Source organism: Trichomycterus rosablanca, chromosome 17 (assembly GCF_030014385.1).
Source record: "Trichomycterus rosablanca isolate fTriRos1 chromosome 17, fTriRos1.hap1, whole genome shotgun sequence".
In the NCBI taxonomy this organism is placed as follows: Eukaryota; Metazoa; Chordata; class Actinopteri; order Siluriformes; family Trichomycteridae; genus Trichomycterus; species Trichomycterus rosablanca.
The window spans coordinates 20,073,019-20,091,579 of NC_086004.1; the positions used below are offsets into that span (position 1 = coordinate 20,073,019).

At 38.4% G+C, this 18,561-nt stretch overlaps 1 protein-coding gene across 1 annotated transcript in view; it reads left to right on the top strand.

The window, feature by feature from the left end:
- Window positions 1-3,632: 3,632 nt before the first annotated feature.
- ap1g1 (adaptor related protein complex 1 subunit gamma 1) overlaps window positions 3,633-18,561 on the top strand; it is a 34,733-nt gene continuing 19,804 nt past the window's right edge. The window contains exons 1-7 of the mRNA XM_063012416.1: window positions 3,633-3,726; window positions 14,748-14,951; window positions 15,078-15,202; window positions 15,366-15,507; window positions 15,591-15,687; window positions 15,789-15,865; window positions 17,936-18,031. Of these exons, the coding sequence (XP_062868486.1) occupies window positions 14,751-14,951; window positions 15,078-15,202; window positions 15,366-15,507; window positions 15,591-15,687; window positions 15,789-15,865; window positions 17,936-18,031 (738 nt within the window). The 5' untranslated portion in view covers window positions 3,633-3,726; window positions 14,748-14,750. The remainder of the gene's footprint in view (window positions 3,727-14,747; window positions 14,952-15,077; window positions 15,203-15,365; window positions 15,508-15,590; window positions 15,688-15,788; window positions 15,866-17,935; window positions 18,032-18,561) is intronic.

An 18,561-nucleotide genomic window follows, 5' to 3' on the forward strand; every position in this document is an offset into this window, starting at 1 on the left:
CAGATGATCACAAGTAAATGTATTACAGTATGTTTTACAACTGTACTCTGTTTATGAAGTCTTGCAACGTCTAAAATCAAACCGAACACCTTCATTAACTTTCTCTCCTTTAACATGTTCAACCCCAAATCAGAAACTGTTGGGACAGTATGGAAAATGCAGTTAAAATAAAAACACAGTGTTCCTTACATTTACTTTGACTTTTATTTGATTGCAGACAGTTTGAACCCGATATATTTCATGTTTTGTCTGCTCAACTAATGAGGTGAAAAAACTGTATAATGATGTGATTCCAAACAGGTGACGTCAACATGTGATGTAATCATGGTTTGGTACAAAAGTAGCATCCAGGAAAGGCTGAGTTTCCAGTTTGTCAACAAATGTGTGAATGTGTGAAAATTATTGAAAGGTTTAAAAACAATGTACCTCAAAGAAAGATTGGAAGGGATTTGCATATTTCTCCCAATACAGTGCATAATATCATTAAACGATTCAAGGAATCGAGAATTTCAGTGCATAATGGCCAAGGGCGCAGGCTTAATCTGAACACCCGTGATCTTCGATCCCTCAGCCAGCACTGCATCAAGAACCGCCACTCAACAATAGCTGAAATAACCACATGGGTAAGGGATTACTTTGGCAAAACTTTGTCAAGCACTACAATACAGAGTTACATGCACAAATGCCACTTAAACCTTTACTGTGCAAAAAAGAAGCCTTATGTTAACCATGTCCAGAAGTGGCGTTGACTTCTCTGGGCTTGGAGGCATCTAGGATGGACCATCACACAGTGGAAACGTGTATTGTGATCAGCATTTCAAGTCTTTTTTTTTTAAATAAATGGATGCCGTGTGCTCCGGACCAAAGACGAAAAGCCAGGGTCTCTCATGGTATGGGGCTGTGTCAGTGCCCTTGGCAAGGGTCATTTACACTTCGGTGATGGCAGCATTAATGCAGAAAAGTACATTGAGATCTTAGAGCAACATGTGCTGCCTTCTAGACGTCATCTTTTCCAGGGACGTCCATGCATTTTTCGACAAGACAATGCAAAACCACATGCTGCACACATTACAAAGGCATGGCTGCGGAAGAAGAGGGTACGGGTACTGGACTGGCCTGCCTGCATGTGTGGAGAATTTTGAAGTGAAAAATGCGACAACGACGACCCCGTATTGTTGCACATCTTAAGACGTGTTTGCAGGAAGAATGAGACAAAATAAAAGCTGAAACATTAAATCGCTTGGTATCCTCGGTGCCAAAACGTCTTTGTAGTGTGGTGAAAAGAAATGGCAGCATTACAAAGTGGTAAATGCTTTACTGTCCCAACTTTTTCTGATTTGAGGTTGTAGAATTGTTGTGTTATTAGAGCACGCAAGTTATATTTTCTTTAAATATCACAGCTCGGAATTACAGGGTCGGATTAAAGAGGTTTAAGGCTTTACTCAGGGGCCTAACTGAATGTGTTTAAACCTTTTTAAAATGCCTCTCAGGTAGTTAATGATTGTAGGCATGCCAGCCAGCCAAAACTTAAAGTCACATTCCCAAGCCCTATAGTGAAACTCTGGCTGGTAAGGGGACATTTGCCAGGGCTGTATGTTTCAGATTATTATTAACACTGCTGGTAGGTGTGGTGAATAGAGAAATGAAGCCTTTTATTTAGAAGCAGTATTTGGTGCACTGAAGACGCCTATTCACGCACTATGTAGTGACTGTGTAAAGAAGTGCCACAACATCTACACACTGACGTCATCACTGACTGCCACGAGGTAAGGTGCGGACCGCAGCACAGCTGCGTGATTCATCCGCCAAATGGACACGTAGCGAAATATTGTGACTGCAGCACATTTGCAGTTAAAAAAAAATCGTTTCTTTTCATATAAAACTATAAACACACACTTATATACAGTAAATCAAGTAAACACGTTTAATGTGACAACATGACTTATACAAACATTCAAATTGTTGCTAGACAGGTGGCTGCTAGATCTAATAGCACGTAATAATTTGGGTCTGGAATATTTGACATGTATGTTTGTACCATGTGTTTGCATTCCAGTACAGTATTTCATGTAAATAGCATTTGTACTATATGAACACCTATGCAGAACTATTCCCTGTATGAATGCTTCCTTTACTAGAACTGGGAGTCGACTCTGAAAAGAATCGAATCTTCGACTCCAGACTCGAGCGTTGACGTTTGGAGTCGATTCCACACGGTTCCCCATATAATGCATCTAACTGGAGTCAAGTAAACCATGTTTAGTATCTATTAGCTATTGAGATTTATTGATCTGGCATTATCAGGGCAGTTGTAGCCTAGTGGTTAAGGTACTGGACTAGGTCACTGGTTTAAACCTTGCCACTGTTTGGTCCTTAGATAGTAGATGATGGATGGATGAATGGATGGATGGTTAGTTAGATCATCTACTATCTATCTAAGGACCCAACAGTGGGGATGGATGGATGGATGGATGGATGGAAAACATGCAGAACAATTGGAGGGTTAACTTAAGCATAACTTAGCATCCATGGGGTTTAAACCAGTAGGCCTCTGATGACTAGTGATCACATATATAGATATACAGTGTTTATCTAATTTAGACTATATTTACAGTATAAATGGGCTCTTAGATCAGAGCTCGGCTGTGCTATCAGCCGGTCATGCGTCTACACAGATATGATCAAATATGTCAGGGAGAGGAAAACACGGCAAAGCTTAAATTGATATATATACCAATCAACGATAACCTTGTTTCTACACACACACTGTCCATTTTATCAGCTCCACTTACCATACAGAAGCACTTTATAGCTCTACAATTACTGACTGTAGTCCATCTGTTTCTCTGCATACCTTCTTTAATGATCAGGACCCCCACAGGACCACCACAAAGCAGGTATTATTTGGGTGGTGGATCATTCTCAGCACTGCAGTGACACTGACATGGTGGTGATGTGTTAGTGTGTGTTGTGCTGGTATGAGTGGATCAGACACAGCAGCGCTGCTGAAGTTTTTTAATACCGTGTCCACTCACTGTCCACTCTATTAGACACTCCTACCTAGTTGGTCCACCTTGTAGATGTAAAGTCAGAGACGACCGCTCATCTAATCTATTGCTGCTGTTTCAGTTGGTCATCTTCTAGACCTTCACCAGTGGTCACAGGTGCTGTTGGCTGGATATTTTTGGTTGGTGGACTATTCTCAGTCCAGCAGTGACATTGAGGTGTTAAAAAACTCCATCAGTGCTGCTGTGTCTGATCCACTCATACCAGCAGTGTCAGTGCAGTGCTGAAATTCATCCACCACCCAAATAATACCTGCTCTGTAGTGGTCCTGGGAGAGTCCTGACCATTGAAGAACAGCATGAAAGGGAGCTAACAAAGCATGCAGGGAGACAGATGGACTACAGTCAGTAATTGTAGAAATACAAAGTGCTCCTATATGCTAAGTGGAGCTGATAAAATATACAACAAGGAGGTGGTTTTAATGTTATGGCTGATATTATTTTTAATTTCCTGCATTTGAGAGTCGACTCGGAGTCGACTCCAAACTCGGAGGAATCAAACAACATTATTCCACCTTGAAGTTCAAGCGCTCGTTCACAGTAACCTTCCGCCTGCAGTAGACGCTGAGGCTAGTACCGCCGCCATTTTGAAGTCTGGTCCCTTCCTCCCTCCGTCGCAAATAGAGAAGATTCCAGTTGTTTTCTGGTTTCGTTACGGCTGGTGAGTGCTGTTTTTTATAACCACAGAAATAAACCATGTAGCTTATAAGTAGTAAGTTTGGGGCTCTTTAAAGGTTCTGAAATTTGGCCCGTCTGAAGGCTGTTGAGAGCTGTGTGGCTGCACAGCGCTCGGGAAGTAGAGCTAGCAGGCTAGATAGCTCGGTTAGCTAGGGAAGCTGAATTGAGTTAGCAAGGCAGCTAGCTAACACTGTTAGCAACTGTCATTCAGTCTGTCATTGCAAGCTAACCAGCTAAGCTAACGTTACTGTTTCAAGTTGGCTACATTATTCGCCGCGGTACAAAGTACTGAATGGCTGTGTCCTAAACGGCGTACTACTTCTGTAAATAGTGTGTGCACTAGTCAAAATTTGACATCTTGGCGAGTTGTTATTCAGGACGCTGCTGCTGGCTTACTTGCTAGCTATTAGATATTGGCCGGGACCAGGCGTGTCCACACTGGCAACTCGTGTTAGCATGAAAATTGACACATTGTTTATTTGATTGTGAACAATGGCATCATGTACCTAACAATATTGGTTTCTTAATTTAATTGCGGTTACTGTCAGAAAGGTGATCAACGATAATCCCTCTTCAAATACGAGTGAGGCCTTGCTCGTCCTGGTGCTCCTGTATATCCTGTATGCTACACACTATTAATCAAAGTAGTTTGTAGTACACTAAAGTTATTAGCTGTGTCTTGGCACAATATATTCATTTATTTGTGAACTTAAGTTGCCTTGGACCATCTTAAGCTAGAAAAACCGAGGTGGTTTAACACCAACCTGCCGAGAGTTTCACCTGATACCATTGATCAAGTGCTGGTAGACCAGGACTAACTGATAATACAGGTGGAATCAGGTGTGCCTGTGCTTGGTTGGTATGACAAGCTGCAGCCACGTCGGTGCTTTTAATGAGATTGAGATTGAACACTCATGTCTTCTAAAGATCTCAGACTGTTTTCTTTTGGTGAAGTATTGTCATGAACTTTGAGACAAAATGTCTATCCTTTTAGTTGTTAAAGGCTCAAATGAGATCAGAAAGTGCAGTACAGCTTAAGTTATGATTTGAAAACAAAAAATTCCATTTCCCAATTCTTTTTCTTTGATATAAACCAGAAACCTTTATTTATAACCATTTTTTGCTAACCAAATTGCTCAATGATTGGTTATGTTTGACCAGTTTGTTATCGTTTGTGTGAGTTAAACAGGGTATATTTTCCAGTGTGTTAAAATAAAGCAATAAGCCACGAGAGACCGTGCTGCGATGTTTTGCCTAAAACGTCTTTCCCCGTGATAAAATCATAGCGGTAACGCACGGTCTCTCGTGGCTTATTGCTTTTATAAAACGGCGGTCGACATCAAATATAATAAAATACAACAATGTTCAATTTATAAATGTTTTTATTTACAAAAACACTTACAAAAAGCATTCTTCCGGGAAATCAGGTAGTCCTTAACAGTGAGGGTGAACATAACATTCGCAATAAACATTCCTCCACAAACACTATTACACTATTTCTTGGACGAAACACCCGCTTAATGATTAGGATTACTGTTTATATTAATCTGGACATTCCCATGTACAGTACATGACTTAAAATAGTGTTCAACCAAGTTTGTACCTTTCCTTTTCAGTGGCGTATTAATATAGAATGATGTGAGGTGGTCGTAGGTGTGCGTACATCGGGGATTTTACTACGGCTTCGAACGCGGCTCAGCCAATCAGATTTTAGGACCGGAACTATCCGTTTTATAAATAACAATTTGTACTTTACTAGGTTGAAATAATTATCAGTTTAATTAACAGTAAGTAAGTAAAGCAACTTTTTAATTGAATGTAGGGATGGACGGTATGACCAAATATTTGTATCACAGTATTTTTTAAAATTCTGACGGTTTCATGGTATATCAGGGTATGTTTTATTTTGTATTATTGGGACTTTTTCAGTATCTGTGGTTGATTTTACTGTCATAAGTACATAATAATAATAATAATAATAATAATATAATTTAATTTATAAGCGCCTTTCAGGATACCCAAGGACACGAGTAAAATTAAAACAAGTTGCCAACCAATAATGTACAGTAAAATATAGGTGACAATACAATCAACACAAGAACAGTAAAGCAAACAAGAAAACAAGAGGGGAAAGAAAAAAAGACATTTTTATTTCACCATGTATGTAATAAAGAATTTGAGTACTATAAGCTTTACTTGGCCCACAAAATGACACAATATATGATGGAATCAGTATGCGTGAAACAGTTGCAATAAATACAATTATTGTTTATTTAATATTTAAGTATTGTACAATTACCCTTAGCTCTCCCTTTAACAAATAAACCAACGTTTGCAAACTCCACTGTACAACTTGACCACAGGTCTGTTGTAGAAAAGTGGACGACTTTCAATATCTCCGCTTCCAGTTCACTTATAACGTTGGTTTAGCAACTGACCTGAAGTACTTTCATAAGTAAGACATACCTGGAATCCACTGTTTTAATTACTGCTCTGAAAGCTTCTTTCTTGACTGTCTATAGAGGAATATTATATGATTTACTGCCTACTGAAGCTTACAGCTGTTAAAATGAACTGTTACGGTATGACAGTATTTGAAAAATCCATACAGCATGAGTAATCAAAGACGGTATACCGAATGTACTGTCATAACGCCCAGCTTTAATTGAAAGTAAAGTGCAAATGGCTATTAACACAATATGATCATAAGTCTTAAGTCAGCACTTAAGTCAGCTTTAAATATTATTAAACAACTAAATTGTCGTTTACCTGACTAACTTTAATAACGTCATAAAATTGAAACACAGAGGGCTAAATAAAAATAATAAATGAACTGATTTTCAATTTACAGATTCTAAGCTTTTACCTCTAATATATAAGCTACCCATAAAACCAAATGTAATGACTAGAATAATATACTTCACTGAGGAACATGAGGGTCACGTTTGTCTGTTTTAAATTAGAAAAAGGTAGTTTGATATCTGACCTTGCAAGAAAACTGTACAACTTACATTACTTTGTTTACACTATGAAGGAAAAGCATCTAAGAATAAGTGTGGTGTCATCAATTAGAAGGTTAGTGACTTGTAAAAAGGTAGTCTGGGCATTTGAACTGAGTTACGCCCTGTTATACTGTGTAAGAGAATATTTAGGAGGAGATGAGACGCTGCTTATAAATTCAGAACATTGAAACGGGCTGTATGATTTCTCATCTCTCAAAAAACAATATGTATATAAGTACAAATTGAGATCATCAGACAACAAGTGTTAATGTTTCAAAAAGCAGGGGTGATGCTCTGGAAATGATATCATAATAAACCACAATATTTCAATACTTTCCTGTCTTCCAATTGAAATGCAATTATAGAATAGCAGCACTTAATCCATTACTATGCTATTATATCCTACAGAAGTCACATGTTAGTAGCAGGTGTTTAATGACCATTCAGTTACCTTTGTTGTTAGCTATAAAATTACTTTTGGATAGTTGTAGCCAAGTGAGTAGAGCTGTGATTTTAGCAACTAGAAGGTTGTGGGTTTAAATCCAGGCTCTGCCATGCACCCACTTAATCCTCTCAGCGCTAGAGGCCTAGTACAAAGGCTTCCCCTGTGCTCTGACCCCAACTTCCAAAGAATTTAATTGTACTGTACTGTATGAAGTAAATAATTTTACTGTACTGTACATGTGTATATGTAAATATGAAAAATAAAGGCATTCCACCTGCCCTAGATAATCCTTAATCCTAATCCTAAATTTAAATCAGGGTTAGAGCAGGGTCTTTTGCATGCCATAACGTTTTTAATGCAGTTTTTGAAAGCAGTATTGAGTAGATTTGCTGGTCTTATGCACTAATGCTTGCCCTTTTCTAGAGATTTCTAGAATACACTTTTTTTTTTTACGTGTAATCCACAGGCACTAGGAAATGTCATCTCGATTTACTGTCTTTAATTTCTGTGAATTTCAGGAAAGCTTTGGTAAATCAAGCAAAAAGGTGATTTTGTGCCGTTATTCTGTCCTGACCCATTTTAGCACTGAATGGGACACTACTCATTGTGCTTCTATATTGAATCCCTGAGGGATGTTTGTTGTTTTTGTTCATCTGTTGGTTGCCAGGCTCATTCTTCCTATAACCAACCCCTAATTCTTTAGAGGCACAGGTAGGCTGCTCAGGTGAATGATCAAACATTCAGTTCAGCTCCCTCTTTCAAAAGTCTAATGAGGTTAAAACTGCATGTAAATTTAGCATGTGCTTCAATTAAACAGTAGAAACACAAAAATCTCTAAGCAGCACACGTTTCTTTTTCCACACCAAAGTTGAAGCTGATCTAGTCTGTGTTTTTAAGCCAGTTCTTTCATGCATTCCTCTGCCATTACTAGTCCACAGAAGTCCTACTGGTCGAACCCATACCAACAATCCTTTTATATGCCTGAATGGTTTACTTTAATCCTCACTTTAGGAGACTGAGTTCTTCTATAGAAGTGATATCTGAATTAGACATGCTTTACCAAAGCTTCCTGTAGACTAGGCTTTTAACTATTTCAGCTAATGAAGTGTGCTTCCTGACCATTTGATCTTGTTCTCCTTTGCTATTTTGCAACAGTTCTTTAACCTTTCGAAAACCCCTCATTGTTTATTCACTTCAAGGTCAAGGTACATTAAACTCTGAACATCAGCTGCCACCAAAATGACCATATTAGCAGCTTTCTGTATTGTATCCTTCTCTAAAAAGTATCGTGTGCGCACAGGGGGTTTCCAGACGCAGTCTTTGGCAACATGATGGACATGAGCTATTTAGGAATTTTTTGGTAGGATCAGAAATGAGCTGCCTGGTCAATATACTACTACTGTCCTGTTTTAAGTGAATGTAATAAGAGCTAACACTTTGTATGTTATGTACCTCTGACCTGGACTTATTGAGGTCAGAGCAGTTCTCACATGACAGAGCAAATAGATGGAATGTATTCAAACAGTGAGAATGATACAGTGTAGTACATAGCAATCGATGTATTTGCCATGAATAAAACATCACATTAGTACGTAAGTTGTTTCTTATAACTACTAGAGTGTTTAAGTGATGTGTTCAAGACCGGTCAACAAATCAACAAGAGGGCATGTTTCACAAGTTTCACTAAAGTTTATATTGGTATATTTAAATTGGCATAACGATTTAGAATCTTTTGTATACATTGAACTTTTTTTCAGCAGTGTTTTTATGAATTGCTTAATAATGTATTTATCATGTTATACACTATATGGCTAAAATTATTTGGACACCTGACAATGAGCTAGTTGGACATCTCATGGTATGAAATAGTGACCTGTATGTGATCTCTTTAGCTATAACAACAGCTACTCTTCTAAAGTATGTCTGTGAGAATTTGTGCCCACTTAGTCAAAAGAGCATTTGATCCATTGATGATCAATTGATGATCAGTTGATGTTCCTGTTCATTACAAAATGGTCAGGGCTCTGTGCCTGAGGTTTTTTCAAACCAAGCTTTTCTTCATGTTTATAGACCTTGCTTTGTCTAGATCTTCCCTAAACGGTTGTGCAAGTTTGAAGCATGTAATGTCCTTTATATGGTTGATTTATTACACCTGTAAGCAGTTGTTGTGGCTGAAACGCATATGAAATATACACACATACATACATTGTTTGGAAAAAACTATTGTGACAATCCTACTAATTTTTGAATTCATGTGTTTCACCTACAACAGTTAACAGGTGTAATAAATAATTAATATAAAATAAAGTGAATTAACTTTGCAGCAACAGTTAAGATAAGGTTCTTTCCTGTTCCAGCATGACTGTGCCCAACAGAGCCCTGACCTTGACCCCACTGAACAGCTTTGGGGAAAAAACTGAAACATCAATTTAGCCTTTCCTAACCAACCAACATCAGTGCCCAGCCATACAAAACCAGCTCTTTTGTCTGAGTGGGTATATTTATTTTACAATTTTTTACAAACATACTTCAAAGTTTTGTAAGAAGCCTTCTCAGAGGAGTGACTACTGTTATAGCAGGAAAGATCACATCGATCAGCAATGTTTAGGCTGGACATGCCGGTAATGAGTGCAGTGTTTTGAAATTACAACGCTGAGCTACATTATGGCTGATTTAATATAATAAGGTAGTTGAACTAATAGTCACACCACCTCTGTTCTTGTTAATTGTGGCAATATGCTTCTGATGCAGAGTGACCAGTGAGAATTTTATGGAAAAGTATGCATGTAAGAAATGAGCAAACAGTGTTTTGGGCGGCATGAGGTCTAAATTTGACGTAGGTGTGAACAGAGGATAATTGTGTGGTAATTGAAATCAAACACTGTGAATTAAGTTGTTGCCATGACAACTTAAGAAGTCTACATGCGAGTTAACTGTGACTCATTTACATCCATCATACTAAAACAGTCCATGCTTGTGTTGGCTGGCTACAGATCATATCCATTTTAAATATGAAATTTGTAAAATGTTTACTTTATTTGGGTATACTATGATACTACAATAAACTCCGGTGTTGTATTCTACAAATTGGCTCTATATTTGCCTTCATACTACACAGTCACTGGTCTTGTGCATAAGCAGAAAGATTCAGGACATGTTTTTGCTCCTCTCTCTAGCTTCAGCAGCCTGATTATGTGCTGCATGTTAGCAGGTTACAATTAAGTCTTTCTCTTGGATGGCAATCCATGAAGCTGTTCTCTTTTCTACCAGGGGATAGGCAGAAGATAAACACTTTCAGAGCTTGCTTTTTTTAATGCATTTTCTCCCCTTTTTTTCCCTTTTAGCGCGTCCAATTGCCCGATTGCGTCATGCTTCCTCTCCACCAATGCCGATCCCTGCTCCGATTGAGGAGAACGAAGCTAACCCACGCCCCCTCCGACACGTGGGCAGCATGCCGTATGCATCTTATCACCTACACTTTGACGAGAGCAGTGCAGCTCAGCGTTGTGTACGGAGAGACACACCCCGAGAGCACTCTTTTCTCATCTCTGTGCAGGCGCCATCAGTCAGCCAGCAGAGGTCGTAATTGCATCAGTCATGGGAGAGAGATCCCATCCGGCTTAGTCCCGCCCATATCTGAACAACAGGCCAGTCGTTGTTCATGTGGCCGCTCAGCCTCGGCCGGCAGGCAGAGCCGAGACTCGATACGATGTATTCGAGATCCCAGTTTCAGCGTGTGTTTTTACCGCTGCGCCACCTGAGCGGCCAGAGCTTGCTTTTGAGTATGTATTTTTTCCGCTGGATGAAAGTGCTGTTTCTGTAGTTTGTACTTTGGCTGTGTTCATATTCCAAGGCAAATACAGTTCCTTTTTCTCATCTTATTTGTCCAAACCGTATTCGTGTTATGTTATTTTAATTCTTGCCAGCCAGTTTGGCGGCTACTAACACAGACATTCCACAATTAATTAAATGATCATATCACCCCACATTGATGACATGACACCTCTTTATTGCTCCAGGCCAAGACGCTTTATTAGCTTAACAGCAGATGTAGCAAGACCCATGTCTTCCTGGACTGATCAGTTCAAAAACATCTGCAGTAACTTTTTGTCTGTGTGGATGAGAGGCCGGCAGCCCCTGGGAGCCTAACTTCTGTTCCAGATTTATAGATATAGATGGCCAAATTATGAGGTGATGACTTTAACTGTACGATCAACAAAGGCAGTAAAGATCAATAGAATATATCTATCTACCTACCTATCCATCTATCTGCCTGTCTGTCTGTGTGTCTGCAATTAGGAGTAGTCCCAAAGCCTTAAAAAAAGAAAGAAAGCACAGATCGATTAATGCCACTGCCATGTTGCAGTTTTGGAACCCACTAAAACTATAAATAGAGATTTTTAGGTTTTACTGTTATTTGTATGTGCCAAACTAGCATAAAGGCAATTCTATGTGGCTTTGTTGATTAGACAGGCTGATGTGAGCTGTTACATTGAGTATATGTACTCCTGTACTTCAGGTTCATATTGAATGGAAAGAGGTCGGTAATATTACCTAGCCAACAAGATGAATGTAAATAGGTTGTGAATGTAATCTTACCACTATGCATGTGCCCCTTTAATTTTTAATCAGACTCCAGCACACTGAAACCTTAGTGCTCATGTCTCAAAGCTTGTAAAGAAGGAATGAAATTTCACAGACGGATTCACTATTATCCCTCACTGTTTCCTTTTTTATTTACTACGTCATGCACGATTTCCAATTTTTGTAACATGTCAAATCCAGTGCAGGTAGGATGCTTGGTGTATTATTTTGAAGTCATTTGAGCTCTGCAGAAAGGCTTTTGGTAAGAGAGCTATGATTTGCATGTATTACGGGAAGAATTGAAAGCATTTGGAGGAAATACTGTCATGGAAATATTTGAAAGAATCAGATACCTTGATGTAGAAGGGTACTGTTAGGTGTTAACCAAACCAAAAATCCAAACAATGTTGTGTTGATTTATTTCATCAGTAATTTCAATGCTGTAACAGTGGAATTATTATTTTTTTTCATTGGAACTGACCAGTGTTACCTCTTTACCAGTGTTAATTTTGACAGCAAATTTTGATTTAGTTTTAGTCATAATTTAGTCATCTGAATTGTTTTAGTTTTAGTCGACTAATTATCATAAGAATATAGTCGACTAAATCTACAGTCGATTCAGTCGACTAAAATACATGTTTGTTTGTTTATTAGGATTTTAACGTCATGTTTTTACACATTGGTTACATTCATGACAGGAACGGTAGTTACTCATTACACAAGTTTATTCGATTCTCAAGGTTATATCGAACACAGTCATGGACAAATTTAGTATCTTCAATTCACCTCACTTGCACGTCTTTGGACTGTGGGAGGAAACCGGAGCACCCGGAGGAAACTCACGCTGACACGGGGAGAACATGCAGAAAGGACCCGGACCACCCCACCTGGGGTTCGAACCCAGGACCTTCTTGCTGTGAGGCGACAGTGTTACCCACTTAGCCACCGTGCCGCCCTAAAATACATATAAAGGGTGTAAAATGTAAATGCTTTTTCATCAGTTCCCTTAAATTATTTAAGTCAAAATATACACTTACACAAAATGAAACATTTTTAACCAGTTATGGAATATTATTAATGTTTGAATGTGCAATACACACAAAAACAGATTTAACTTATTTCAAACGACATCTTTATTTACCTGACCTTGCTTATTGAGCAGCATAACAATAACAAAATATTAATGACCAGTAGGCCTGCTCTGCCTGAAACATATATGCACTGTTCATAACTAATTGCATATTACATTCTTTATAAAACTGGGTACCGTAAAAGCAGCTGTGCCATTATGTTGCCATTATACTGCCAGCGGTGCCAGATGTTTCAGATTTGTTGTGTTTTTACCCGAGATCGTCGCCCCACACATCGTCTTGTTTTTCACGACGTCAAATGAGAAATGTGTCCAGATATCGGCTCTCCTCTTTCTCCATGTTGACATTGTGGAGTTAACCTGGTTCCATGAGTAAAGACAGTTCACAGGCTAGTCTGGTCTTCCCGGGTTTAGATCAAATTTGTGCGAGTGTGCTCTGACCGCGGTACTGCAAAAGATTATTACTGATTGGATGGCTAATCGGCTTGTCCCGCCTCTCCTCATACGCTAAAGTAGTTATGATTGGATCTCTTTCTAACTTGTCCCTGCCTTCCACAAAACTCTGCCAAACATTTTCGTCTCGTTTTTATTCTTTTATGTAGTTTTTATTTAGTCATCGTCTCGTTTTCGTCATGAAAAAAAGGTTCGTTGACGAAAACTATGACGAAAATCATTCGTCAACGAAATTAACACTGCTCTTTACAACAAGGCTAAAACAAAACACATTTATATATCATCAGTTTACGTTTTTTACCTTTTAATCAACAGATTATCTCTAGACTTACATGTTTTTTTCCTACTCAAGTTCAGAATCCAACTCCATCAAACTTCTTGACATTTTAAATACTTATAACTGTACAATTCCTCCTTGATTTATTTGACTTAAGGGAGTGTTCTGTGTCATAAATGAAACACTCTGAGCTTGAATGCATTACGTTTACTGATTGGAAAACGTCTATGTAGGAGATTTCTAATGTTTATTGATAGTTCAAGCTGCTGCTTAAGGCCACATTTACAAAAAATGCTCAGCGAAACCACTGCCTTGCCACTGTGTAGAAAAAATGCATTACCTTGAGCATTGCACATTGTGCAGATACGCTACTTTGACGCTCGGCTTTTACCTCTTGCCGCTTCACTCAAAAGTTCCTGCCTGTAGTGCTGCTGATCTTTTCATAGCACTGTTAGTGAGACAACTTGTTCATGTGATGTAGTCAAACAAGAAGCCCAGACATGGCAGAAAGAAAATGATTCTCACTGTTTCATAAAACCCATGAACTGTTGTATTCCACTTTAAATTAGAACCACGCCACTGTGAGGAAAACTACAGCATAGTGAGCAGTAAGCTGTGAAATAAGGACAGGAGTTTGCATCTTGGATAGCAATGTTATGTTTACTAATTCTGGAATTGCTTGTTGTGTCTTAATGTAGCTGTAGTAAGAGTTAGTATGTGTCTTGATTAAATTTTTTATTTTACCCTAAAATACATTTTATAAAAAAAACTATATGTGCATAAACAGTCTATACAGACAGTTAATATTGTCTTCATTTTGCTGCCCAGTTTGTAGTTTGGCTTATAAATAGTCCTTTGTGTCTAGTAAGTTAACAATGTGTCAATCACAAAAATGTATATTAATGATTTTTTTAAATGTATAAAAACTGTAAAAGTGTCAATTTGCTTGGAATAATTACACAGAAAGAGTGAAATCTGTGTTAACACGTTATAAAATGTGAGGTAAGAGTTTGGCACTTTAATCTATTTCTTGTGGTTGGGCCAGCTGCTATTCAGAGGGGAGTACTACGGTGTGCTTTGATCAGCCGTTGCAAATGTAATGCATTTTTTCTACTTAAGTGGCTCCTTGGCTAAAATTGTGCATTCCTCACAGAGGATGCCAGCTCCGATCAGACTACGGGAGCTGATCCGGACCATCCGGACGGCCCGGACACAGGCAGAGGAGCGGGAGATGATCCAGAAAGAGTGTGCTGCGATTCGATCATCCTTCAGAGAAGAAGACAACACTTACCGATGTAGAAATGTGGCAAAGCTGCTGTATATGCACATGCTGGGCTACCCAGCACATTTTGGGCAGGTAAATTTGATGCTTGCTTTATATTTGAGAGAGTTATTTCTTGTGTGGCTACAAAAGAAGGCTGAGAATTTTTTTTTTGCAGATATCTTTTATTCCAAGTGCCTAATACCAGATTTTTTTTTGTAGCTGGAATGCCTGAAGCTGATTGCATCACAGAAGTTCACCGACAAAAGAATAGGGTACTTGGGGGCTATGTTGCTGTTAGATGAGAGGCAAGATGTTCATCTACTAATGACAAACTGCATTAAGAAGTAAGTATCAGGTTACTCCTCTTTATAACTGCTGCTGGTTTTTGATTAGAGGTGTTGTGTGTGCCAAGCGATACTAGTGTTTCAGTATGTGTTTTTGATGTTGCACTCTTAAGTCATTATCTTTCCTTTCTGGTAATCACATTTTCTTCTCTGTATATCACAGTGATTTAAATCACAGTACACAGTATGTCCAAGGACTGGCTTTGTGCACTTTGGGCTGCATGGGTTCGTCAGAAATGTGTCGTGACCTGGCTGGTGAAGTGGAGAAGCTCCTCAAAACATCAAATTCCTATTTGAGGAAAAAGGTAATTAGCTGCATAGTAAAATAATTGTTTTTATTATTTTAATGTGTGAACTTTAAAGAAAATGTGACATTTTCTCAATGCAGGCAGCACTGTGTGCGGTTCATGTCATTCGCAAGGTCCCTGAGTTGATGGAGATGTTTTTGCCAGCAACAAAAAACCTGCTGAATGAAAAGAATCATGGTGAGAGATGAAGTCTTACTGCTTCTGGTCCATCTGTTTAGTTCAAAGTCTTTGTTGTTTACTTGTTGTTTTTAATTGTACTTTAATGATGATTCTGGCAGGAGTTCTCCACACATCTGTTGTTTTACTTACTGAAATGTGTGAACGGAGTCCTGACATGCTTACTCACTTTAGAAAGGTACGTAATTAACCGATTTTTCAATGCAGTTCTTATAACGAGCAGCCCAGGTCTTTATAAATGATGGGACCGTTTGAGTATGTTGTAGCAAACAATGTTTGGTAGTATGACTGTAAAATAGTTCATAATAAATGTCATGCTTGAAAAGCAGAGCTAAATTTGCTCTCATCTCTTCCTCTCACTGTCTATTTACTGCTATGTCCCCCTCCCCCAGAGTCTTAAATTCTGTACCAGCCTGACCACCTTTCATACTCATAATCGTAACATTTATTTGAAGCTCTTCTCTGAAAGTGAACTCTTTTCCAGTTCCCCCTAACATCTACTTCATATTTTTTCTGTCATGTGTCTGTTACAATTCCTGCATTGTATTAGAATGAAAAGGTAAGAGGACGTTCTGGTTTTGTAGCTGGTGCATGCTCTTAAAGACTCCACCATGGTCACTGTAGATGTAGTCCTTTTTCATTTTGATGCACTTTTTTGTCTTTTTCCTTTCTGTTTACTTCAAATTTACTTTTGAATGTCACCACAGATCTGTGTATAATTTGTATATATTAAAGTGGTACCGTGTACACCATTAGACCTAACTTTAACCGTCATTTGTGATATTTTAGTGTTTTGTTTACCTGGAGGGCACAGTTAAAATTACTTTTAGCCACGACTAACATGGGGTTAAATGTACATTCACTTAGCCATTAAAATGATGTTATGGTAAGTAGGGATGCACCGATCCAACTTTTTCAGTTCCGATACCGATCCGATACATATACTTTGCATATCGGTCGATACCCGATACCGATCCGATACCATTGTTGAATTAATAAACCGTATACTTTACTATGTGGGAAAGACTTAAGGCATCAGGGTTGACTTAAACATTACTAAGTTTGCAAAACAAAATATAATTAACACAGATATAAATGTACTGAACTGCTATTTATTTGTCAATAAAATAATAAACAGGCATCTTAATATTTCAGTGTTATTTTCACTCAACGAGTAAGCATCCGACGCTGCCTTGGTGACCAAAGCAATCCCAGAATTCATTGCGGGTCGGGTGCGCTTTTCTTACAGAAAAATAAACATAGCTGACGGGGCGGTGAAACGAATGGAGTTATTATCAAACGTAAATAAAATATTACTGATTTTTAACTTGTATAAGCCGAGTGTTTTTATTTGCAAGTTCGAGCTTGTCAGGAAATGTAACATGAAGGGAAATGTTATATTGACGTTAGCGTTAGCGCTGTGCTACCTCAGTTCATTGTTTTTAATGGCAAGATGCTAAATGCTAAACCCGATGGAATCGCTGTGTAAGTAGCGCGTTCGAAGAACCTGACTTATAAGTTGATGACTTATTAGAATCCTCTCTACTGAGGCAGCCGCTTATGTAGACAGTAAGACAGCGAGGCAGCTCCTTAGGTTTTCAAACACACCCAAAATGTGGCTGCTGACAATGAGAAAAACAGTAGTAGCTTAAATAACTTTTTCAAATAAACTTATCCGTAAATATTTAGTGCAAACAGTAATTCAAAATAAAATATAGCAGCTTAAACATGAGTAATAAACATGTTGCAATCGAACTTGTTAGCATAGCAAGCGTGAAATACCTCCATGCAGCTGACTCTTTGGTTCGCTCCATGTTGCTCTTTTTGTTTGTGTTATACGCCGTACGTCAGCAGCGCGTCCTGTATGGGCTTAGCATGCGTCGCAAACGAACTAAAGTGAACGTATATCGGCCCCATGGATCGGCCTGATTATCCGATATCCGATCCATCTCATTTTGGTAATATCGGGACCGATATCCGATCTTAATATCGGATCGGTGCATCCCTAATGGTAAGTCCTATACAGAATCATGACTAATTCACCCCAACATTCTAACCCGATGTGCTGATAAAATCAGACTGTTGTGTTAAATGATTCTCACCCCCATTGTGTTTACAGATTCTTCCCCCTTTATTGTCTTTTTACATATTATTATTTAAAAACTCACACCGATTCTTTTGTATTAAGCTGTTGAATTAAGGTCTTGTTGACATTTTGTTGGTTTGTTCTTTTGACTGACATTTCTAGCTGGTTCCCCAACTGGTGCGAATTTTAAAAAACCTCATCATGTCTGGCTACTCTCCTGAGCATGACGTGTCTGGCATTAGTGATCCCTTCTTGCAGGTATTCTCCTTTTATCGTCTGTCTAATTTATGTTAAGGTGCATTACTAAGGTTATACACATATACAGACTAAATCTTCAAGAGAACCCTATACTTTATAGGAACTACACTGATATTTTAACACCAAATATACTGTACATGCCCATACTACAAACATACACTCACAGTTTTTTAAATAACTTGTTGAATAGCTTATTTTGCCAATGCATGCAATATTTAAGCAACATATGGTGATAAAAGTGTGTATAAAATGAACAAAAGATCGTCAACAAAAGTCAAAGAATAGGTATGTGGCTATGGTAATCAATTTAACAATTTTAACAATACAACCCTGCTGGAGAGATAATGTTTATAGTTTGACTCTTTGTTAAGATGTTAAATAAATTGAACCATAAACCAACCATAAAGCACATACTTCTGGAATTCCCCACATACAACAATAAAATAATGAAATTCTACAAAGCAGTGACCATTAAATACATTTTTACCTAGCTTCTTTAAAAAACAAGTGCTGCCACTCAGGTGGTGCAG